General features: G+C 60.0%; 2 protein-coding genes across 5 annotated transcripts in view; one reads left to right on the forward strand and one right to left on the reverse strand.

Moving 5' to 3' along the window:
* The window catches only part of NSMCE1 (NSE1 homolog, SMC5-SMC6 complex component), a 42,115-nt gene extending 33,581 nt beyond the window's left edge, over positions 1–8,534 (forward strand). Inside the window, exons 3-8 of the mRNA XM_025853963.2 lie at positions 1,820–1,941; positions 2,831–2,908; positions 3,986–4,132; positions 6,627–6,743; positions 7,756–7,876; positions 8,318–8,534. Of these exons, the coding sequence (XP_025709748.1) occupies positions 1,820–1,941; positions 2,831–2,908; positions 3,986–4,132; positions 6,627–6,743; positions 7,756–7,876; positions 8,318–8,397 (665 nt within the window). The 3' untranslated portion in view covers positions 8,398–8,534. The remainder of the gene's footprint in view (positions 1–1,819; positions 1,942–2,830; positions 2,909–3,985; positions 4,133–6,626; positions 6,744–7,755; positions 7,877–8,317) is intronic.
* The window catches only part of KDM8 (lysine demethylase 8), a 49,157-nt gene that overhangs the window by 3,526 nt on the left and 21,322 nt on the right, over positions 1–24,309 (reverse strand). For 3 of the 4 annotated variants that reach the window (XR_012376840.1, XR_012376839.1, XM_073888146.1), the window contains exons 3-7: positions 22,617–22,783; positions 21,392–21,524; positions 19,033–19,077; positions 13,849–13,998; positions 12,936–13,028 (exon numbers count right to left, since the gene is read on the reverse strand). Coding sequence is in view for 2 of the 4 variants with exons in the window: in XM_073888146.1 (XP_073744247.1) it covers positions 12,936–13,028; positions 13,849–13,998; positions 19,033–19,077; positions 21,392–21,524; positions 22,617–22,783 (588 nt within the window). In the remaining 2 variants the exon portion in view is untranslated. Of the gene's footprint in view, positions 1–12,197; positions 12,849–12,935; positions 13,029–13,848; positions 13,999–19,032; positions 19,078–21,391; positions 21,525–22,616; positions 22,784–24,309 lie in introns of those variants that run through there. The other variant, XM_025854203.2, reaches the window with a different exon arrangement.

Consider the following 24,309-nt stretch of genomic DNA (forward strand, 5'->3'; position numbering starts at 1 on the left):
CTGCCCGCCCGCCGAGAAGCTTCCTGGCCACACTGCCTAAGCCCAGGCCCCCACGCAGTGCACACCGTCCATGTGGAAGAGGAAGGAGGGCAGAGGCCGCAGAGAACATTTCGTGGAAAAAAGTGCTATTTGAGTTGCCTTCTGTAGGCAGAAGTGGGGGTGAAGAGGAGGGAGGCGTTTCGGAAAGGGACAGGAAGTACCATTTGGGTCCGCCTCTGCTCGCACAGCTGGGGCCGTATTCCATCGTCCTGTCCTCGTGGTTTGTCCCACGTCCATGCACCACCTATTTATTACTACTGACTGCTTATTTAAAGGGTTTTTTTTTTTTTTACTTAAATAAGTTTACTTAAAGAGGAAGATTTGATCCCTGCTGTGATTTGCATGTTAGTATGATTGTCCTGGTCTTTGTCATTAGCTTTTCTGGGGCCCCCTCTGCCCGGGTCAGAACTGTCCCTTGCATGGCCCACATGGCTGGGACCTTCACTGCCACCAGCGTGACCAGTCATTTTTTTATAACCTTCAACAATCCTTAGGTACACAAGGAGCTTAGAAATCTCTCTCTCTGTAGGAAGTCAAACACAGATAAGTGCCCTGGGCTTGACCCCCTCATCTGCGTCTCCCTCCTAGCAGTGGCCTCGGCCATCAGCTTCATGGGTATCCTTCCAGGCCTTTTTCCTGTGGTATTTCATTAGTTCTATCGTTGTTTTAACATAAGTGGTATCACATTGTTTGTATGCTGGCTTTTTCTCCTCATAAATCTGTTGAAATTATTTTAATAAGTTAAAACAGTAATAAATACTTTTTCTTTAAAAAAGTATCACAGTACACAAAAGGGTAATTCCAAGACACAGAGCTGACCATGTCCTTTCTCTGCTTCCGAGTCTGAAAGGCTCCCCGTTGCCACCCTCTGCTGGGCGGCAGGGCCCTGCACATGGGACTCCTGCCTCCCGCTGCAGCCTCCCTGGCCCCTGGACCTCTTCTGTCCCCAGTTTTCCTGCAGCACGGGGATGGTGATCCCTCCCCGGGTTCTGTACATACCCCTCATCTGTGGACTGGCGGCCCGAGGACAGTGGAGGGGGCTTTCTTGTGCAGCCCCGGGCAGCGTGGAGGCGGGACAGCATACAGGTCGGAGCCCGGGCCGTGGCTGTGCTGCTGGGCTCCCCGCTGCTGAGCCCGGGGGTGCAGTGCGGGCGTGTCAGCCCCCGTGCACCTGGGCCTGGCCGCCGAGCTGGAGGAGGACGCCGGTGCCTGCCTCGGAAGGCTGCTGGCACGATGGCCTAATGACTGGAAAGTGCTTGGTGCAGGGCCTCTCCCGGGGCGGGGGGGCGGGCGGGTGGCAGCGTTGCGCTGTGAGTTGGTACTCTTACCCTGGGCTGGTCGTTGTTAGTCTTCACCGCTGCCACCCCGCCCCTGGGGCCCAGCACATGGGCTGGCACGGGAGTATTCAGTATGTGTCTGGATGCGGATAAAGGGAAGAGGGTATAGAGACAGACCCGGCACAGGTGAGGCTGCACAGGGACAGGCTCCTTGTGGGGAAGTGTGCGGAGAGGGGCATAGTGGGCGGCGGGGGGCGGCCAGCAGGTGGGGGCTTCCAGCAAGGACGGGAAGAGCTGGGCAGGCTCAGACACGATTTCGCCCGCCTTCCTGCTCACAGCACCTCCCCTGTCTGCATACTCGAGGAAGGAAGAAGCCACACGATTGGCATTGACCCAAGAGGGCTGGGCCTTCACCTACTCCCGGCCTTGCTGTCACAGGCTCAGGTGGATGTAATGACTTCTTGATGCCTCCCCCGCTCCCGCCTTGGCCCGTTTCTCTCCAGGCACTGCCACCGTGGAGGAGCTGGAGGACTTTATCAACAACATTAACAGTGTCTTGGAGTCCTTGTATATTGAGATAAAGAAAGGAGCCACCGAAGACGACGGGAGACCCATTTACGCGCTGGTGAGTGCACGCGGCGCCCTCTCGCGGCGTCTATGCGGAACTGCGGTGGGTGGAGGCACCCCCGCCCCAGCAGCCCTGCAGTGGAGACACAGACCCAGCCCAGTGTGGCCGCCCGGCCCGCCTGGGGCCACCGGTGCCACTGTCAGTGTCCTGTGCCATGATCAGGGCTGGGGCTGTCACCCCGATGCTCACTTCACTGCCCCAACCGAGCCCCTGCCTGAGACAGGTTGTGTTTGTTGACAGTTCAACGCAAGAAGTCCCCTCAAATGTGTGCGGTACTAGGATTAAAGGGAGGAAAGTGGTTTTTCATTTAGAATAAGGCATGGACGCTGAGAGAAGAATGTGTGGCGCGCTGGGACTGAGAGCCATCTGGGCCTCCTGTTGGGCTCCGGTGTCCCTCCTGGCCAGCAAGCGAGGGGAGAAACAGGTGGGCAGAGCAGACAAGGCCCCCGCCTGGGCCAGGGCACTGCCGCAGGCCCATCCAAGGAGGCCGGGCTCCCACCAGCCAGGCCCACCCAGTGAGGGGCGCTGGCCAGGGACTCCCACACTCTTCCAGGGCAAAAGGGCTGTGGCATCAAATAACTGTGGAAATGCTGGGTTAAATCAGTAAATCGGGTTTGTTTACTGCTGGACTTCTCAGTGCCTTTTGCTTGTGAAGCTCCATTAGGCATGCAGACAAGTTCCCCAAATGTATCTGGGTTTGGAAGATACTCCACCACCTTTGGAGTTCTAAGAATCTCTGAGAATCAGACATGCTGACTGAGCTAGAGATTGAAGTCTAACGTAGGACTGGTCACAGATCCAGCCCTGTGGCCGGCAGCGCCTGGACACCGGCGCTCAGTGACCAGGGAGGGGCCCAGCCTAACTGCCACACTGACCTCTTTTGTAGGTGAATCTGGCGACCACTTCTGTTTCCAAAATGGCCTCAGATTTTGCAGAGAATGAGCTGGATCTGTTCAGAAAGGCTGTAAGTACAGTAGCTCCTGTTTATCGGCCGGGCTTCTTATGGGAAACCTGCTGTCTTCCATCATTAGAAATGGAAACTGTGATCTTGGAGGGTCACCACTGCTGCCCCAGGTGGCCACGTGCGGGGGGGGCCACTGGGCAGCTCACCACCACCAGGTGACGACGGGAGGGCACCATGGCTGCTCAGGAAGGAAGAGCTTCTTTAGGTTTGCACCAGGCCTCTGGGTGTGTGATGCAGGTGAACAGGTGTTATTGCCTGGTGCTCACAGCACGATCCACACCCGCAGCAGCAGCACCAGGGAGCTTGCTAGAAAGGCCGAATCCCAGTCCCCCGTCCCCCCCCCCCCCCCCCGCCCAGACCGTTGAATCCAGGTCTGCGTTTTAACGAGGTGTCCCGACGGCACATTTCACGTTTGAGAGGCACTGCTCTGCCTCCCCGGCATCAGAGCTGTTGGCTCAGCCCTCCTGTCACTCACCTGGCTGAGCACCTGGTCCCGACAGTGGTTCTCAGCCCTGGGTGCACCTTTTAATAACCGGGAGGTAAAAACAGTTGAGATAGTCTGTCCTCACCCAGATCTGGTGAATCCAAGTCTCTGGTGACTAGTCCTAGAATCATTCCTTTCTGAGCCTCCTCTGGTAACAGTTGGCCCCCGAGCGTGCTGCTTCCTGGCCCACCCTGGCTTTGCTGTCCTGTCCTTCCTGCTTCCAGCTTGCCCCTCACCCCCGATGTCCTGCCCACATGTGAGTAGGAGGGTGCTACCTCTGTTCATTCATTCCTCAGCTTCTCTACCTTCAGGGAGGTGGGGGCGAGAGAGAGGATTCTTGATTTGGGGGCATTAAGGTTATTCATTTGGCAGGTCACAGGGTGAGCGCTGAGTCAGAAGGGCTGGCCGTGGTTATGGCTTTTGGTGCTGGTTATGAACAGGCTTCCCGAAGGAGCGTCCCCAGGCCCAGTTCTGCCTGCGGTTGGGAGTGGTTTTGCTGCCCCTCCCCCGCCCCCCGCCAGGATCGGTGTTCTTGCTCAAATGTTGTTTTTGCTGATTTGATAGATGAACGTGGTACCTGCTGTTTCTTCCAGTTGGAACTGATTATTGACTCAGAAACTGGCTTTGCGTCTTCCACAAATATTTTGAACCTGGTTGATCAACTTAAAGGCAAGAAGATGAGGAAGAAGGAAGCAGAGCAGGTGTTGCAGAAGTTTGTACAGAACAAATGGCTGATCGAGGTAGCGTGTCCAGTGCTTTCCCTGGCTTGGCTCACTGTTTAGAACAGATAACAAATTTTCCTCCAAAACCATATCGTATCCAGTTGTTGTCCATTGAGCTGGGGTCGGGCCCCTTGTCTGCTTTAACGCGCACCGTGTCCCTGAGAAGGCCTTGCAGCCTCATGCTCGCTCCCGTGGGGTGCCCCGGGAGCAGGGACTGCACCCAGGTTTGGGGCCCTGGTCCACAGACGCAGGGCGGTGGGCGCGGCTCTGGCGTCGGACCTGGGCCTGGTTCCTGGGCAGGAGGGCTGGAGCCCCTCTTCTGTGAGTGGGGAGGAGCCGTGTCCCCTCCCAGGCGGGAGAAGGCTGGGAATGGGATGGCTGGTGCCCAGTGCCCAGTGCTGGGCTCCCAGAGGAGTTGCCGTCCTGGTGGTTGCTATCGTCAGTGTCATGTTATTCAGGGCCTTTCGCTTAGATGCAGGCCCTGGGGAGCCAAGAGGACGTGCGGGCAGGTGCTGGAGAGGAGCTGGGAGCATCCGGGAAGGGACCAGATGGAGCTGAGTTCCCGTTTCTAGACCCCGTGGCTGCTTCTGCTGACTGGAGCGGAGCAGATGTGTCTGGGCTTTTCCCACAAAGGGCAGCACCGCTACTAGGAACCCCGAGGCACCCCGGCCCCACGCTGGCCCCTGACCTCAGCTGTGTCCCTGAGCGCCTGTGTCTGCGCCCACGTACTTGGGGCAGTCCTCCACCTCCTCCCCCGCTGGTTGGAGCCACGGCTGCAGGCCGTGCGGCCACTGCTCATGGGGAGGCGCTGATCCACCTCCCTTCCAGGGAGAGCCTTCTCAGGTCACCAGAGCTGCGGCGCTGAGTCCTCGCTCCCGCAGTGCCTGAGGCGCTTTCCTGCCTGGATGGGCCACAGGGCCGAGGGCAGGGGTGCCGGGATCCCCCCTACCCCGGGCACAGTTGTGCCCACTGCGGCCTCAGGTCCTCCTGTGGCCCCATAACAATGGAGGGCCCCTTGGCTCTGGCGTTGAGCTGATCGCGCCACGGCCCTGTGGCGTGGGTGACGTCTCCCCTGTCCGGCCTGGGCTCGGGAGACTGCAGCTCCCAACAATTGCTGTGTCTGGGCTCTCTTCCTCTCCCGGGCGGGCTCGGCAGGAGGGAACATTCTTGGGCAGCTTGGGTTATAACTGGCTGAGCTCTGCAAGCCTTTGTAAGGGCAGGGCCACGACACCTCCTTGCGCCTTATGGCCGTGTACATGCTCCGTCAGTGCTGCTGGGGGCATGGTGGGCTGGGAGGGGACGTTCCAGAAACTTCCCTCCAAATATACAAGAAGTACTTGCTCCTCATGGGAAGGTGAGAAAATAACCGATCTTCATGAAGAAACACACTACGGTCACCTGCTGGTCTGCCCCGCAAAGCCACCCATTCTGGGAGCCCCAAGCACCCTGCTATGGCCCCACGAGTTACCATGTACATCCAGGGCACAGACGCAATTGTGTCCCAGTGGCAGGGGCCGGAGGGTACGTGGCCGGGGTCTGGGGGAGGCCCCCAGGTGGGCACGGGTCCTCAGAGCGTGGGCCTCTGCTGACGGCCACACCTCCACACCTGAGGGGCCACTGTGCTGCGGGGCCTGAGCTCTAAGGATAGTTGTGAGGCCTGGGAGATTGTGGGAGGTTGGGTCTTCTTTGGGGGTTAGGGCACTTCACCTGCCCTCCCTGTGATGGGGCCCCCAAAGGACCGAGTGGGGTCGTGAACGATAAGCACCAGGCACGGTTCCAGGCACGCAGTAGATGTTTAGTAAATGTGGCTCGGGCCCGACCGTGAACTTGAACTTGTTCACTGGGGCCTCGGGCATTCCTCAGTGGTCTCAAGGCAGGGTCGACTTCACCTTCCCTGGGAGGTTTACCACGGGACTGCCAAGCACTGAGCCCCACACTAGGCCTAGGGACTCAAGGGCAGACCTGGGCCCACGGTGTGGGTCAGAGCCAGAGATTGAGCAGGCAGCCGCGGAAGTTGAGTTACAGATCGAGGGAAACACGTCCCAGGACAGCTCTTCCCCAACCGAGGCAATGACCCTGGAGCTGAAGGCAGCGCAGGGGCCGGCTAGAGTGCTGGCTGGGGGAGGAGAGGAAGGGGTGAGTGCTGGGGCAGGGGCTGTGTCCAGTTCGCCCCGCAGGGAGACTGCCTCCCTCTTCTGGCTCCACATGCTCCCTGTAGGAGGGCTGTTGGCATCCCCGTTCACGCTTGTGCGGCACAAGCGAGGTGCCGAGGCAGGGGCACGGGGAGTCGCACGTCAGCTCCCTTTTCCGTCTCAGCCGAGGTTTTCCCGGCTTGTGGCTCTGCCAAGGGGCCGGCGTGGCCACCTGTCGGCTGGGGCTGGTGGAAACGGGCCACGTGAGGGGCGCCCAGCCCTGCGCAGCTTCCTGGGCTGGGGGCTGTGGGCCTGCTGGGTGGGGAAGGGGCTGGCGTGAGGGGAGCTGAGACCTTGCCACGTCCCGTCCTGTCCTGCAGAAGGAAGGGGAGTTCACCCTGCACAGCCGGGCCATCCTGGAGATGGAGCAGTACATCCGGGAGACGTACCCTGACGCCGTGAAGATCTGCAACATCTGCCACAGCCTCCTCATCCAGGTACTGCGCCAGCAGCGGTCATCTGAGCCGGGGCCCCCGGGGCCCCGCGGGCTCTGAGCCCCTGCCTTGGGCACCGGCGGACGGAGGCCATCCCCTGGGAAGTGTCTGAGGATGGCCATGCACATGCCCGCCTTTTCTCCTCCCTGGTCCCTCGGCTCTAGGCCAGGGACTCTCAGAGGCCTGTGTGCAGCCCGTGTCATCCTGGTGCTGGCGGTGGCGGCCGCGGCTGTTCTGTCCCGCGCGACTTGCTTGCCGGGGCTTCCCCGCGGGTGGGCCAGCGCTGGGCGGTTGGGGGGTTCTTCCTCTGACGCTTACCTTCCCACCATCGTCAGCTGCGCCCTGACCAGTCGCTTTGCACAGGTACCTTGGGCACCTGGGGTTGTTTCCTTGGGCCGGCTTCCCGGAAGTGCAGTTTCTGGCACAGCGTTCACGTTTTCTTAAAGCCTTTGATCCACGTTGCCAAATAGCCTTCCGAAAGGCTGTAGTCGTGCGCACAGGCCCTGCACACTCACAGCGCCCACGTGCACCGGGAGCCCGGGTTTCCGAGGCCGCCTGGCTGTGCTGCGGGGCCTGGCCCGTCACCACCACGCTCTGGCCGGTAGAGTTTTGGTATAAGATTTTTATTTGAGAAAGAGTGTGGGGAGGGGGAGTGGGTAGGGGCAGAGGGAGAGGGAGAAGCAGGCTTCCCACTGAGCAGGGACCCGACCTGGGACTCGATCCCAGGACCCCGAGATCATGATCTGAGCTGAAGGCGGCCGCTTAACCGATGGAGCCACCCTAGCGTCCCACTGTTAGAGTTTTGAGTGTCCTCCACCCACGTTCATTTCTCAGAATTTTTTAATAACAGTTCCTACAAGCCCTTGTGCTGAGGGCTTTGGGATTATCCTTATTCATCTGGGGCCTGGAAGACAAGACCATGGAGCCTGTTGGACGTTTTCCTGGCCATTTACGGAAGGTTTGTGAACATGGAGGTGTGTGCGAGGCTCCACGGCTATTGCCTTTCTGGTTTCAGGGTCAAAGCTGCGAGACGTGTGGCATCAGGATGCACTTACCTTGCACGGCAAAGTATTTTCAGTCCAGCCCCGAGCCTCGCTGTCCCCATTGTAATGACTACTGGCCCCACGAGATACCAGGTTCACATCACCGTGGGGCTCGGGGGTTGTGCCCCGGCCTCTGGGAGGGGCTGGGTGGCAGGACTGAGGGGACACCTGGGGGCGGGGAGCACTCAGGCGAGGGCTCCACGTGTGCAGGTCTGTGTGAGCAGGACCCGAACCCACGCGCTGAAGCAGCTCCTGCAGTACGTGGAGGCCTTACTGCTCGCACACTGCCAAGGGCTCTTAGGACCCAGGAGAACCTTTAGGTCACGTGTCTAGACCAGACAGGTCTAGACAAGGCCACACCCGCCTCCCGGCAGCTGTCTGGGGACGGGAGGTGACCCCCCCTTTCTGGCTACGGTGGGGGGGGGGCGAGGACAGAGCCCTCGGCAGGCGACCCGTAGCCGCGGTCTTGAGCTGCTGTCATGTGCGTGCCTGGCGCTGCCGCTCACGGTACCTTCTGGCCTTTTCCATGTGCAGAGGTCTTCGATCCCGAGAAGGAGCGGGAGGCTGGTACCTCCAGGGCCAACAAGAGATCCCTGCGGTCCAGGCAGCACTAGCTGGTGCGCTGGTATGGGGCTCGCTGCCTTCGGGGACAGCCAGCGGGCCCTGTTTGGGAGGCAGTGCTTCACGTTGCACCTGAACCCCCGTCTGCTTTGTGGTCGCTCGTGAGGTTTGGAATAAACATTACTAAGGAGTCCTCGCTGCAGCCTCGGTCTGTGGTTGTGCGCCCCCTAGGAGGCTTCCCGGGGTGGCTCCCAGATAACGGAGAACCCCTTGGCTTGGGTCCCCGCTGGGGAAGCTGCCAGAGCTCCTCCTGCATGACACCCCCCCAGTGGCTCAGCCTCAGCCCCCGGCTTGGGTCACTTGTGCCATCAACACTGGCCGGCCCAGCCCTCCCCAGCCCCCTCACAGCCCGGACCCCTCTCTGGCCCAAGGTGCAGTTTGCCTGACGAGCTGGAGGCTGCTCTCCTCACTGGGTACCTCCGCCCCTGCCTGGTGAAGAGCAGTGCCACCAGCAGCCGTCCTGTCGGCCTAGATGTCCCCTCCTCCCTGGCTCACCGGCCATCGAACCCTGTCCAGGCCCCCTGCCCCCTCTGCCGGCAAGGCTCCTGGCCACAGCCAGCCCGCCTGCTCCAGGCTCTTCCACCGCGGCCATCCGCGCGGCACGCCCACCTGAGACCTGATGGCCCCGCTGGCCCGGGGCCCGGGTGCAGACTGAGGATTCATGGGCCGGCGCTGAGGCCCATCTCACCACCTCTCTGGACCCGCTTTGCCCCACATGGCCTTTCTTTTCCTCCTGAAAGCGCCCTCTGTTCCTGGCCCCTGAGCCCCTGCATGCATTGTGCCCTGGGCCTGCGCAATTTCCCTCGTTTCCCGCCACTGGCCTGCTCCCCAGCCGCTCTTCGGATTTTGTCACGGTTTCCAGCCCTCGGTCCAGCCCTGTTTTCCCCCACATCCCTGCTCATCACACCTGCCACACTTCTGACTCCTGTCTCCTTGTCTCTTCCACCCCGGTATCAGTCAGCCCAGCCCAATGTGGCTAAACAAGGAAGGACTTGGCCAGACGGGGTCCTTCAGGAGAGGCTTGACCTGGTGGGTCCTGTGATGTCACCAAGAATCTACATCGCTGCCTCTGCTAACTTTCATTGAGCTGGCCTTGTGCTTACAGTCTCCCAGAAAATCTAGCCACTTTCTTCCTGCTAGCCATCCTTCCAGGCCTCACACGCCCCTGCGCCCGTGCTGGGAGGAAGAGGGCGCGTCCCATTAACTGGCTTGCCTGCCCCAGCAAACACCCTCGTGGTCCCAGCTGCACTCTGGATACTTACAGAGGTGGGGACGGGATAGGGCAGTCCAGTTGGGACTGGCAAATCGGGGCTTGCCTCTGAGCCAGAGTTCTCTCCCAAAGATAATGGGATGTTCTTATCAGGCAAACGGGGAATGAACTTGGCACCAAATGGGCAGGTGGCCTCCACCCGTCATCTGTTCCACAAGCCCGGTGCACAGGGGACATCTAGCATCTATGACGTGGTGGACAAATGGCGCCGGCTGGTGAGAGGCTCACCCTCCCAGCCTCAGCTGGGTCTCCTCATCGCCCAGCTCCCAGGCAGTGAGGATGCTTCCAACGGAGCCTCTGGGAGCCAGGCTGGGATCCCGGCACAGCCCTCTGGAGGCAAACAGCAGCCCCCCAATAGAGCCCCATGGGTACCCCCCGACCGTGTAGGGAGGTCTGGTGTCAGGCAGGCAACGGAAAGCATCCTCACTAGCTTAAGCAGAGAAGGGCTTTCTTGGAAGGGTACAAGGAAATCTGCAGAGATGACAGGAAGGCAGGAAAAACAGTGGAGAAAGGATGGACCCTGGGGCTTGGGGGGGCCCGGGGGCTTCCCACAGTCCGAGGAGGGGGAGTGTCGTACCACACAGGTCCAGGCGAGTCCTAGCTGTGACTCCAGATGCTCTGAGCCCCTGGCCCCGGGGGACACAGGCCCCCCGGCTCTCAGTCTCCCGGTGTTGATCCCAATGTGAACTTCCCAAGGACTCCTTGACAGCACCCGACAAAACCTCATACACAATTCTGAAGACCATGTCTGGCGCTCGCGGCTTTGCGGATCAGGCCGTTGCCCGCCTCTCTGCTCCCTGTCGACACTCCTGACTTGGTCACTCCGGGAGCTACCAATGGGACAGGTGACAGCTGTTCCACTTTCCGGGCTCGCCCTGCCAGCCCGCCGGCCCTTCTCACAGCAGCTCGCAGACCTGGCTCCCCCTGCAGATGCAGTAACCCCCCCCCCCGTGCTCCGGCTGCACGGGCTCCCTCCCTCTCCCCTAGCACCTGAGCCTTCCTGCCCCAGGGCTGTTGCACCTGCTGCTGGGAGCGCCTCCTCAAACCTCGTGGCCAGTTGCGGCCTCCTGGTCATTCTGGCTACTCAGATGTCGTCTGTGCTAAGTCCCATCCCCAGTACCCCCGTCGCAGTCCCTTCACAGGCCTCGCCACAATCCACACCTTACTGCACTGTCCCTCCGTCCGGACGCTGGGACAGGGCCGCATCTGGCTCGAGGCCTTGCGTCCCTGCGTTGGACCAGCCCCGGGCTGGCCTCTGCAGCTCAGGCGGGTGGGGGACGGCGGCCCTGGGCTCACCCCTCATCAGCTCGGCGGGCAGCCGGTGGGCGCCTGTCTTCCATGAGGACCCGAGTCCGCGCTGCTCAGAGCCAAGGCCAGCCCTCCGGCCCTGCTGTTGCCGGTGGCCTTGGAGCCCCACCCAGAGGGCACATAAAGATTGGCTTCTGCCCCGTCTTGCCACCTGACAAGGGACAGTTGCTGCAGGCAGCCAGGCCCCCGCATCCCGTTTTAATGCCCGTGTCCTCTCGGCCGCTCGGAGCAGGAGCGGGGCCGCCAGCCGGGAGAGACGGATCGTAGAGGCTACAGCTGCCCTCGGGTGGGGGGCCTGTGGGTGATGCAGGCGGGCCCCCGAGTTATGGCCCACTCATCCCTGATGGCCAGCGTGCCAGACGCAGTGGCCTTCCTACTGCCCTGCTACCTTCAGTGGCGCGGATATTTGGGTAAGTTTTTCATCTGACGGATTAGGCAAAGAACTATTAATAGCGCCAGATGGGGGACAAGCAGTCTCCGCAGAGAGCCCTCGTTTCACTCCCAAGTAGCTGGCCTTTGCCTCTGCCCTGCGTGCCCCCGCCACGCCCCCACCTCACTCCACCTCAGCCCCGCTGCCTCCCTGCCCCACCCCTCCAACAGCCCGCTGGCTCCACGCATATACTGATGGTCTCCCTGCCCCCAACTTGGGGGCCCAAGCCCTGCGTGATCAAGCTCAAAGGCCCTGGCCCACTTGCAGAGGATGCGAGCGGCTACGGTTCCAGCCACCCACCGACGCTGCCCCACCTCTGCTCTCGCTTACCCAAGGGTCTGCGTGTTAGCCAGGCCGCGGCTGCTGGAGCTGCACCTGTTGGCTCCCGGCCCGCCAGAGTCTTCCCTGGGGCCTTGGAGCCCGTGGGCCCTGGTGCTGCAGGGACATGGAGCTGACCTGCAGGGCCACCTGCTCCCCTGGGCGGAAGGCTCTCTCTGCAAGTGGGGAATGAATGAGACCGGGGCAGGAGGGGGCTTCTGGGCACCGCTGAGGGTGGTTTCATGGTGTGGGGACTGGCTGCTGGGAGGGGGCACGGTTGAATACGCAGGCTAGGAGATGGCCATGGCTGCGCTGTGTGTGCATAATGACAACAGAAACCTCCCCAGACTCCCCGCTGCCGGCAGGGCTGGGCTGAGCAAGCCGAGAGGGACTGTCGCCCGTGGCCAGCGCCACCTCCAGAGTCTGCGGGTTGGGGCTGTACTGTCAGGCCAGTCATGACAAACAAGTCGGTGGCAATCACAGTAATTATTAAGATCAGACGGTAGCTAACGCCCGTGGATTTGCCGGGGCGCTGTCCGCGTGCTGCCTCTCGAACTCTCATTGTGGGTGCTCGAGCTGCCCTGTTTTCCCCATGGAGACACACACACACAGTGAGGTATCCGTCCCACCTCTGCCATAGCAAGTAAGCCAAGGGGCCAGGTCTGAATCCGGGCAGCCGACCTCAGAGCCCACCCCCTACCGCCGTGCACACTGCCAGCCCCTGTCCCCAGCATCTCAGGCTTCACGATGCCCAGGGTCTCCAGGCAGGTGTCGGCCTGGGGCGTCCTCCTGGGGTCCGCCCCACCTGCCTCTGCTGCACGCACCTGGCCTGGAGCGTGCGCCTTGCCGCGCCCTCGCCCTGTGTCCGCCAGCGCCCAGCCCGGTCTCCAGCAAAGGCTCCGGCACAGGCCGGGTGTGGAGCCGGGGAGGCGTCTCGGACCCTCGCACCCTGGCTACGACCACCAGAAGCTGACGGAGAAGCTCAAGTCCAGAGCCCGCACGTAGTGCCAGTACCGGGCCGGAATAAAGAGGACCTCCCCGGGAGACAGGACGCAGGACAGGAACGGGGCCTCGGCAAACCTGGGGAACTTCTCCCGCTTGGGGTTCTCCACGTCAACCTGAAGAAGACCCGAGCCGTCACCTGCCTGCTCTCCAGGGCCGGGTGGGAGAATCTGCAGCACCACGCAGGGTCCCCGAGCACCCACCTGGCTCGTGTTATGAAGAAGGTGCGTCTCGTGCGGATATAAAGCCTCTGACTCCTGCGGGGAATACAGCCGGATGTACTTCCTGCCGATCACCTGGGAAGACAGTGCCTCATCACTCAGCTGCTGCCCCCAGCGCCACGGCTGCCCCCCACGGACTGCAGGTCCCTGAACCCACCAGCGTCCCGCACCTCTGCACGCCCTTCCACGTGCTGTTCCCTGCGCCCAGACTGCCCCATCCCCGCCACGCGCATTCCAGGCCAGGCATGAGTTTAGCCTCCAGATATATTATGGATCGGTAACTAGAGAGTCTAGCCAAGTGGCCCAACGTCACCAGGCTGGATGGTGACAGGGCTGGCGTTCACGCCAAGCAGCGGCTCCGGGACCCAGCCCTCAGCCCCTCTAGTGCCTCTGCTGGAAGAATGTTCTCATCTGTTAAACCTCTCTGCCTGCAAAAAATAAGGTGGTTTCACAACAGGTGCCCCTCCCCTTGCAGTAAGCACACCCGCTCCCCGTCTGGGTCAGGGTCTCAGGACACACCATCCAGTGGCCGGGAAGCCACGCCTCGTCTGGGGAGAGGTGCTGGCAGGGGGAACCTGGCCTGGTTCTGATGGAAGGGGGGTGGCAGGGGAAGGCAGAGGACACGCAGCGTGAGGGCACTTGCTCCGTCCCGAGACGGCACCCCGGCCCTGCTCTGCCCGAGTGACGTGGCCACCATCCCGGGGGCTGCTGGTCCCGGGCCCACACCTGGAACCAGCCTCTGCCAGAGGGAGGGCCCCATAGGGGCCTGGTACCATCTTTCTGATTTCATTTTTGTCCACACCCCTCTCTCTGGTGTTTAAAACTGGGTAACGTGGCCAGCTGCGCGGGGCCAGGCTGGGGAGGCACAAGGCCAATGCCCTGGACCAACTCCCACCTGGACCAGAAAGTTCTGCTGAGGGTCCTGATGAAGGGGGGACACGGTTCCTTGGGGACCAAACCAGGCATTAATGGTGATCTCTTCCTCCTCCCCGTCGCCCAGGCAGCAGTAGTCCGGGATGCTGATGTCCCGCTTCAGCTCCGGGATCTGTGAGGGCAGAGCACAGGTGGGAGGTCGAGCCTCTGGCCAGGGACGCACCACCCCTGAAGTCAACGGACCATCTCACAGGATGGCCAAACACACACTGCCTTTTTACCTAACAACGCGACTGCGTCTGTGTTTTACTGTGGGGGAATTGAAAAACCAACTGAAGAAATTAATATATAGGGACACCTGGGTGGCTCAGTCGGTTGAGTGTCCAACTCCTGATTTCGCCTCAGGCTGTGATCTCATGAGATCGGGCCCCATGTTGGCCTCTGTGCTCAGCATGGAGTCTGCTTGTCCCTCTCCCTCTGCCCCTCCCACTATGCAAGCTCTCTCTCTCTCTCTCAAGTAAATACATAAATTTTTTAAAAAAAGAAAGAAAAAATAAATATATAATCATTACAAAAGAGTTACATATAATTTTATTTCCAGATTTGTTTCCCTGTCATGTGCATTTTATCTTCGTTTCCTTTTTGAAAACCTGATAGCACTGCTTTGCACTTAAAAATACACCAGCTCGCAATGTTTGTACTACAGAGTGCTACGTTTTTGAAAATCAAATTAAAGAAAAAAACAGAAAGAAAATGGGGTTGGGTATTTATCAAATCTCTGGAAAGGGAGACTCCCCAAAATGAACTAAGGAGAAAGCGGTCACCGTGCATGCATTTTAAATACGTTCACGAATCCAAAGGCCAATAAAGGGAGAAACTTTTGCACTGTGGTACCCGAGGGTTAGTGTGGAGAGCTCGTACCAAATAACAAGGAAACGTAGTAAGGATCCCGGTACATAAGCTACATGAATAATCAAAGGGCAAAAACCAGACGCTATGTAGAAATGAGTTCGATACAAGGGAGGCGCTGTTGGCTCCCCGCCCCGGCCGCCGTCCCTGACCCGCCGACAAGAGGTGCTTTCAGACAGCAAGCATGGTGTCCCCTCTGGAGTTTGCTTCTAGCCCTGCGTCCTCCCCGCTCCCTGGCCGGGCCTTCAGAGGGTCCGCCGGGGCTGCACCCAGCAGAGGGGCCCCAGCACCCCCACTCAGGGCTGGTGAGGGGTCCGGACACCCCGGGGAGGGGGCCGCGGGCCGGCTCCCCTGGGTGCAGCCCCGGCCGGGCCTTCTGAAGGCCTGTCAGACGCCGGTTCTTTCCCACAGAGGCCAGGTCCCCATGGCCCCACGCAGCCCCAAGCCTCGAAGACTGCCTGCTGCTAGGGTAGGTGGCTCGGCGGCTCAGGGAAATTCCACAGAAACCGACGTCTGGTCCCTAATGGGTGACGGTGGGGGGCACCCCTCGGCTGCTTTCCACAGGTATTTGAGAGGGACGTCTCCCTGCTCTGAAGGGGCAGCTGCAGGCAGGCTTTCGCCACCTTTCCGTCATAGCTGCTCCAAGTTCAGGGTGCTGGCCAAGAAGCCACTGATGGATCCTTGGGAATGGCTGGAATGTTCTCCCTGCAGAGACCTCAGGCTGTTCTGTCTCAAACAGCCTGTGCAGAAGTAGAGAAATGCGGCTGTGTCCACCGCTCTGGACTAACGTACAAGTTCCCAGTCTGGGGTCCCCTGTCCTGTCGGCCCGTGGGGTGGCCAGCGAGGTGGGGGGTGGCAGGAGTTGCCAAAGGCCTCTGGGAACCTCCTGCTTCTCCATCACCACCAGGCTCCGGCACACACAGCTGCTTCCCGCTGGGACGCTCGGAAGCGGACTGGTCCCTGATGATATCATCAGGGTTTCTGGACTGTGACTGGTTGGTCAAATGGTGTAATGAGAGCCACTGGCCACGGATTCAGAGACCCCCCCCCCCCCCAGAGAAGGAATGCTCCCACCATGTGACCAATAATTAAAGGGAGGCCTAGCGTGGTGGCCACAATCTCCCACAACCTGGGGCCCCTGGGAGAAAAGTCAGTAAGAGGTTTTTGGGCAAGAGGTTTCAGGTGGGAGCCACTGAGCTTCGTGGAGACAGAGAAGGCCCCACAAAGCAGTGCGGGGGCCTGCCAGGTGGCACTCTGGGCAGAAGAGGTGAAAACACACCTCTGGGGACCCGAGAGAAAGATCCAGGTGGCCTTCCAAAAGGCAAAATGTCTTCAAGGTCTTGGTTCGTCTTAAAAACAATTGGGCACTTTGCCTTCTGCTTCTAAAACTGCTTCTTGTTCTAGTAAAATCGAAAATGGCTGCCCTAGGACAGGGAGGCAAGTTTACCTGTGGCTTCACAGGGCCCCCGGGAAGTGTGAACAAGGTCAGGGGACAGGCTGGTCACTTGGGATGGCACGGTAGGGGCCTGCTCGCTAGACTCCCCCTTTCCTTCGGAGAGGGCAGGAGCCCAACTGAGATGGGCTAAGGATGGTGCCGGGAACCCCCCCGGAAAACCCACGGTCAAGGACAGCAGTGACCTGCTCTTTCTGGGTCGGGTCCTAATTCGGGAGGCCTGGGAAAGAGAGCGCAGCCCACCCAGCCCGTGCGTAGGCTCCTGGGGGCTGGGACAGCCCCAACTGGACCTGGGTCCCGTGTCAGGACAGGCACTGAGAGTAGCCCCAGCCCAGGGGCAGACCCGGCAGACCTTGGCTGTGGTTCGGGCCCTGACTGACTCAGTCAGATCCAACCCCTTCAGGGCATAACCCCCCATCCCCACCCAGGCCAGGTGCTGCCCTGCCCAGGCATTCCTGCTGGGCCCCACCACAGTGTCTGTAGCCTGGCCGAGACACCAGCGAAGTCCCTCCTGGATCCCTTGGCTCCACTGACTGGGCACTTGGGTCTCAAGTCTGGAGTTTTCCTTGACTGCTCCCTTTCCCTCGGCCTCACCCAGCCACCTGTGTGCAGGTGCCGGCAGCTGGCACCAATCTGGAACCCGTCCGCTTCCCCGGGCATCAGCTCCCCCTGGACTACGGCAGCAGCTTCCTGGGGGTCTCCCCGCTGCCCCACCCGCCCACCTTCCATTCCCCTCCAGGACGGGGCCTCGGCCATCTGAGAAGGCCCCCAACCCTCCCACGCGGCCCCAGGCATGGAAAAGACCATCCTTCCTCTTCCAGCCCCACCTGCTGCTTCCCCCCCTCCCCCCAGGCACTTGGCTCCAGCCCCGCTCAAGGGGCAAGTCCGCTCCTGCTGCCCCCTTAGCTGGCATGTCCCCCTCGTCTCCTTTTAGACAAAAGAAGAAAGTTAAGGATTGGCATCAAATACAGCACTTACACTAGACAACTAGCTTAAACCCAGAACGTATACAGAGGACTCCTAACACTCAAAAGACAAACGACCCAATAAAAAACATGAGCAAAACATCCGCCCGTGGCTGGAGGCTGCTCGTCTTTGAGGTCGCCACTGAAGTCTCATCTCCTGGAGACGCCTTCCCTGCCCCTTGGCTCCCTGGAGCCACCGCCACAAGGCTGCCTGTTCTTCTCCTGGGGGCGCTCATCACCAGCTGATGTACTTGGATTTCAGGTCCACTGGGGCGGGAGGGGCAGCTCTTCCTTACCCTGTCCCCCCAGGGCCGGGCCCAGAGCAGGGTGCAGAGGGGCTCACAGGAAGCCCAGGCCCAGGGCAGCATTCCGGCCCCCCGCTCCCAGGACAGAGTGAAGTGAGTGGGGGGGCAGGGCAGGGGGGTGGACAGAAGGAAACTGTTCAATGACCTCCCCAGGATAAGCTGTCAGGTTGTTTCAGCCTAACCAGATGGCTCTGAAAACTCGGAAGGCCATCAGGTTCCACTTCACTTTGTTCCCTCGTTGTGTCTACATTTAAAAATAACGTCTATTTTTCCTCATGATGATGAGCATACGGGCTCGTTCTAGATGCTTTGCAAACTGCAGAGAATAGGAAAAACCGCACACTGTGTGACCACGCACAAGCGCTGTTCATCTTCTGGGGCATCTCCTGTCCTCACCAGAGCAGAGCTCCCTCTGTCCGCTGCGCATCCTCACTTTCTCACTTCCCCGCAGCCAGGCAGCCCCCCGGGTCCCGCCAGCGCGTCTTGAGTGAGCCCCCCTGCTCACCGTGTGCTCGGGGCGCCGGGTGACAGGTGCACGGGACACGCGCTGCTGGGGTGGGGGCTGGGAGCCATCCTGCATTTCTGTCAGCTCTGGGAGCACTGGTGGGGCCACCCTGTCATGCTCCCTTCTTAGGGCTGACTGGTGACGGTGATGGAGAGAGCCGGAGCAGGACTTCTGCCCCGCCCCCACCCTGGGCTCTCCTGATGGATCTCCCCGGAATACCTCCTCTTACTGGGACCCTACTGCTCAGAAACCTCCCAGGGCTCCCCGCTGCCTTGCAGATAAATCCAAGTTCTTGGTCTGACCTTCAAGGCTTGCCCAGCTGGGGCCCAGCCTCCCTCTTTGCCTTCTCGCTCTGCTCTTCTGGATACGCCCTCTCAGGCAGGTGGACGCACCAGCACAGGGGGCCTGCTCCAGAGTGCACCCCTGAGCCTTGGTGCATGAGGCGCCTCTCCCTGCAATGTCCTCCTGCCTCCGGCCTGGCTGGGCACCGCTCCTCCTCTCAGCCCCAGCCCGAGAACCCCTCCGCCTGCAGCCTTCAAGCAGTCTGTCCTGAGGGTCTTCAGTCTGGCCAACCAGGGCTGGGGACCCAGAGGAACCGAACCCGACCCCTGCCAGGAGTGCACAGGCCCAGCCAGGGGGAGATGGCCTCGAGAGCTGACAAGTGAGATGGACTAAGGACGGTGCCGGGAACACCCCCGGAAAACCCACGGTCAAGGACAGCAGTGACCTGCTCTTTCCGGGTCGGGTCAGAGCCTGCCGCCCTCACTCGGCTCCCCAGGACCCAATCCTCCATGTCCGACCACACCTGCTCCCACTTCGCTGGGGCCACCTCCCTCCGACGCCGTGGGCTCCTCACCCCCCCCATCCCAGGCTTGGGGCCCCGGGGTCGGCACGCCCAGTCTCCCGCTCGCCAGCTGCTGCCCTCTGGTGAGGGGGACACGGGCGCCACCCCCGTGGGTGGCCCAAGAGGCTGCTAGAGCCTTTCCGGCCCTCTGGGGCTCAGAGCCCATGAGGGGAGGTGGGAGAAGGTGGCAGGATCAAGGACAGAGGAGCGTGGTCTCAGACTTACCTGGTCAAAGAGCTGGTGCTGCGCAAGGTACCCGACGTCCTTTGACTAATCCGTGGAAGGAAAACCGGAAGCGACACAGAAAAAGCCTGGTTAGCCGTAAGGAGCACCCTCCGGGCGCTGTTCCGCTCACTCTCAGCACTGGGTGTGCCCCAGCCACGGGCAGCCAGCTGGCAAGAGCGGTGCACTGCGTCCCGTCCCTCTTGGGCCCCTCTGTGCCCCAGGGGCAAACATCAGCGATGCTCTCCCTCTTGCGGGCAGCGCTGGGCCGCCTCTGTAGGGATGCCCCAGGCTCAGTTTCCCCCCATGAAAACGAAGAGGCTGTACACCCATGAGGATTTCTTTTATAAATAAAAATAGAATCGTATCATATGTATTACTTGGAAATCCGTTTCATTTAATGACAACCTCACGAGTATCTCCTCAGGTGAGTACGTACAGATCTGCCTCATTTTTTTTTTTTTTTTGACGGATACATGTTTTATAGGCAGGGTACCCCATGAATTCAATCACCCCCTGCTGGTGGACAGTCAGGTTATTTAGCCAGTGTTTCCATAAACAGCCTAATATTCTGGTCCTTATATTTATGTCCTCCCAAAAATAGAACAACTGAGTCAAGGAGTGTCTGCATTTTAAATTCTAGTAGCTTCTGCCAGCTTATTTTCCCAAAATTAACCACGTACTGACTTTCCAGCACAACTGTGAGCACCCATTCCTACATCCCAGCTGCATTCCCCAGAGATGATCATTTTGTGAACATCTCTGCCATCAGACGGATGGAAAGATCGGTGCCTTACAAACTGGGCTCCACAAGGTTCCAGGCCTTCTTAGGAGGTAGCGCAGGCTCTGGAAGGGCCACTGGGGGTGGAGCATGCGGGAGGCTGGCTGCCAGTCCCCCCAACCATAGCCACAGCCCAGCCGGCCTGGGTCTCCTGGGCTCTGCTGATGAACTCATTGACCGTCATGAGCGTCTGCGACCAGTCCTCGTCCGTGTACCTGGAACCAACTTCTGCCGGGACAGTTCGGCAGCCGGCAATGTCTTGGATATACTCCAAACTAGTATGTTGAAGGAGATGGAGGCTTCTCTCTAGAATCCCTCAGGACTTTCTCTGCTTCCAGCCCTCTCCCTCACTCCCTTCTCTTCTTGATGACTTGAAAAGTTACAACAAGCCAGACCTGGGGTTCTGCGGCGGGCAGGGCCGGATCTGTGTGATCTCTGCTGTCACGGGGATTCTGGCCCAAAGACGCTAACTCAGGTTAGCCAGGTGCTGACCATGCTGCGCTCAGAGCTTTCTGTGGTTTACTCTTCCATGTTTCAAACTATCAGCCAGCATGGTCACCCCCCGGGGCCCTTGGACTACAGCAGACCCAGATGAAATGATCAGAACTTTCCAAGGGCTGGGCCTGGGGCTGCTCTGGGTGTGAGTTGCTAGAAAGTGTGTGGAACAATCGCAGACCATGGATTTGAAATTCCCCGACCCCCCTCGGGAAGGGCTCTGCTCTCCGGGCCAGGAAGACGGCTGGGACTACAGAGTCTGGGTGGACGTCCCCTCCCCATAAGGGTCCATGCGCCGCGTGCAGGCTTCCCTTCTGAGCCCAGAGGAACGGTTTGGGCCTCAGGAAGGGGAAGCCACCCCCAGCCTTTACTGTGAATAATGTGACATGAGAACACAGTGCAGCTGCTTTTGGAAACCATCTGGCAGTTCCTCAAAATGGTCAAACATTTTGTGACCCAGCGACTCTGCATCTAGTATATACACGAGAGGAACGAAAACAGACAACCACACAGAGAAACGTGGATGGGAACGTTCCCAGTGGCACTTTTCACACCAGCCAGTGTAGACCACCTGACCAGCCATCAGCTGACAATAAACAAAATGCGGAGTGTCTACACCCCGGGATATCACCCAGCCACAGCAGGGAACCCCGAGAGCATAGTGCCGACAGCAGCCGGACACAGAAGGCCACAGACTGTCCAATTCCGTTTCTATACCAAGTCCAGTATTGGGAAATCCATGGAAACATAAAGCAGATTAGGGGTTGTCTGTAGCAGAAGAGGAAGTGACTGCTCATGGCTATGGCATTTCTTGGGGAGTGATGAGAATGTTCTGGAATTAGATAGTGGGGATGGGTGCAAAATCTTAGAAAGACACTAAAAAACAAACCAACCAACCACTGAATTGTACCAAAAAAAAAAAAAAAAAAAAAAGACCTGAAAAGAGTCAGCGTTCCGCGTGCCTTGCAGCTGGCCTTCCTCACTCTGGCCGCCCTACCAGCCCCTCCAGACCCTCGTCCTACAGCGCCCAGATGTCCTGCAAGCTCCCCCCGTAAACGCTGCAGGGGAGGAGGCACGACGACATACCTCACTCCTGACGTATCTGCTGATGAACTCATCGACCGTCATGAGCGTCTGCGACCAGTCCTCGTCCGTGTACCTGGAACCGACTTCCACCGGGACAGTTCGGCAGCCGGCAATGTCTTGGATATACTCCAAACTAGGAGACAGATGCGTACAGTCACCACTGTCGCTTTGGCTAAGACCTGCCGGGCACTCGGCCACACTGGTCTCCTCTGGTCTCCACACAGCCCCAAGGGGAGAGACTACTGTTACCCCCTCTTCACCGGCGGGGGGCACTCGGGCACCGACATGTGGGGTGACATGCCCACCGGCGCCACATGGCTTTGCAGAGAGATCCAGTGAGGCTGGTTTGCCAAGCTTCTCGCTGGGCGGTTCTATCGCCGGGCTGGCTGAAAGCATCCCAGTTCTCTCTCTGCTCACCTTGTCTCTGAGCTCAGAGACGTCTGAGCAAACAGCAGACAGCACAGCAGGGCCGCTGGCTTCTGAGCTCGGGCAGCCTGGCCCTGCCCGTGGCCGGCCGGGGACCTCTGCCCACTGGTAAGCTAGGGTGATGACGGTACCTGTCCCATGGGATGGGAACTGGGAGGACAGAGAAAGAAAACATGGCACGAGCCGATCATGGCGGCTGGCCCGTAGTAAGACCCGTAATGAACATTTGCGGGACGATGGCCCCTGCGGCCGGTACTCTTCACACGGCCTTGGCGGGAACTACTCCGTCCACGAACCACAGGAGACAGGGGAGCCAATCTGTCGTCCTCAGAGACCCCTGCTCCTTTCCGCAGCTTCGGCATGCCAGCCACCGCTCAGCGGCCCGACCTGCTGTCACCACCATGAATCTGAGCAGATGGGAGGAGGAAGCAGGCCCAGGAGACCTGCCTGCAGGGGAGGGGCCGTGTCTCGGGTTCTTACTTCTGCTCTTAGGCCTCAGGGCCCTGGGAAGGTCCAGGGAACACCTCAGATCAAGCAAAATGGCTTTAACAGACTTCACGCCGCACAAGGCGAGCACTCACTAGAACCTGCTTAGAGCAGTGAGCTGTGGAAGTATGGACCTTTCCGTCTCTGCCACGAACTTGGAGCACTGCACCTGTAATCCCCGGTTAACCCCTAGTGATCTATGCAGGCACAGTCGGGACACGCATGCGAGGCTGCATTTCCTTGGGACGAAGGGAGATGGAATCGGGGAGTCCCCGGGTGGGGGTGGGGGGCTGGATCGGGCAGAGCCACCCACCTCCACTTCGTCATGCACGGCCACTGGTCCGCCACGCCTTCCAGGATCACAGGCCTCCCGGGAACCAGAAACTGCTTCCTGAAATGCTGGAGGGACGGACAGCGAAGCCGGGGGACCAGTCTCTCCGATGCCACATCCGGAACCGAAACACAGTCGTCCCTCGCTTTCTGTTTAAAATCAAAGCGCCGAGAAGTTACCATCTGAGGCACTGGGCTGGGCGTCTGCGTCCCCGCAGGCTAGCTGACTCCGTTACTGATGACAGCGCCGTACACGTTGGCACTGTCCCTGCGTCCCCCTCCTCCTTTTCATGCTGGAGACACCCAGACTTTTTTCTTTACCAGTTCAAGGGTCTGTTTGCTTTTAAAAAGAACATACAGAAACTCCACAAGAGAGGAAAAGTCACCACCCCAAACGCCATCTGGTGTCAAAGGACCCTGTCCCGTGACGTGTTCCTGGCCCAGCTTCTGGCGCCCGGCAGGGACGTGCGGGACGGGCAGCCCAGCTAAAGCAGGTCATAGCCCCGGCAAGGTCGTGGGAGCCCCTGCGCCAGAACTTCCTCAACCACCTGTCAGCCAAGTGACCTGAGCCAGTCACTCCCTCGGGCCTCAGTTTCCTCACCTGTCACATTATTGGGAGAGGAGACCTCCCACGCAGAGTGCCCAGGATCACCGGTGGGTGGGGGGTCCGCTCCCTCTGTCCCTGCAAGCCGGGCGCGAGGCCTCCCACGTGCCTGTTCTCGGCCTATATACCCTCTGCTTTGGTTGTCACACCTGCCCTCATCAAAGAGGCCTCCCTGACCACCCTATGTGAGCGAAGCTGCCTCCCCACCTTTCTCACCGTGCGAGAGAAGACGTACTTCTACAGCCTCCTAGAACCCAGGCTCCAGGAGAACGGGCCCTTCCGTATCGTACCCTCAGCGCCTGGCACATCTGGACCACCACCTGGGCTCCAGAGAGCCGCCGAGCAAACCCCCCCTTTATAGGCCCGGGAATGGGGACACTGAGGGGCCCAGACCCTTGGCCGACTCCGGCAGGCCGACTCCAGAGCATGAGCTCTCCCCCTTCAGCTACACACACTGCCCAACGCCGCCCACGCCGGAAGCACCACCTTGGGTGCAGGGCCACCTCCATGTTCCCTTGGGACAGACTTGGCGTGGGAAAGAGAAGTGCAACCCCTGGGTCCAAGGGCACAGGCATGTCTGCCCTGCCCCCTGAAAGGTCAACCAACACGCCATGCCTGTGGCCCCCTGGCGTCCTTGGCAGCACCGCGTATCACAGGAAACCTCCTTTGAGGATTTCACAGCCAACAATGGCTGCCTCCCCGTTCTTGCCTTTTTTTTTTTTTTTAAACCACAGGTGAGATGGAACATTTTCCCACATGCCTGTGTCACAGACCTATTTCCTCCTGGCAACCAGACATGCTCAGAGGTATTGCGGCTGAGGGCTGCACACCAGCGCTGGGGCCTGACACCGTCTGCCGCCGCCCTCAGGTCTGCGCGGTGTGCTTCGCACCCCCAAGTACCAAGAACCCCCCCATGCCAGGACCTCAAGGGCGGGACCAACCAGCCATGGGACCAGGAGGCTGCTGGAGGTAGCAGCTCGCCCTAACTCCGCAGCACCGAGAGCGAGGGAGCCGGGAAAGTGGGTGACACTTCAGCAAGCTGACCAAGAACAGGCCGGAAGGCGCATGCTAC

This window comes from Callorhinus ursinus, unplaced genomic scaffold (genome assembly GCF_003265705.2).
Source record: "Callorhinus ursinus isolate GAN/ISIS: 27379988/994484 unplaced genomic scaffold, GSC_fseal_2.0 scaffold87, whole genome shotgun sequence".
NCBI classification, from domain to species: Eukaryota; Metazoa; Chordata; class Mammalia; order Carnivora; family Otariidae; genus Callorhinus; species Callorhinus ursinus.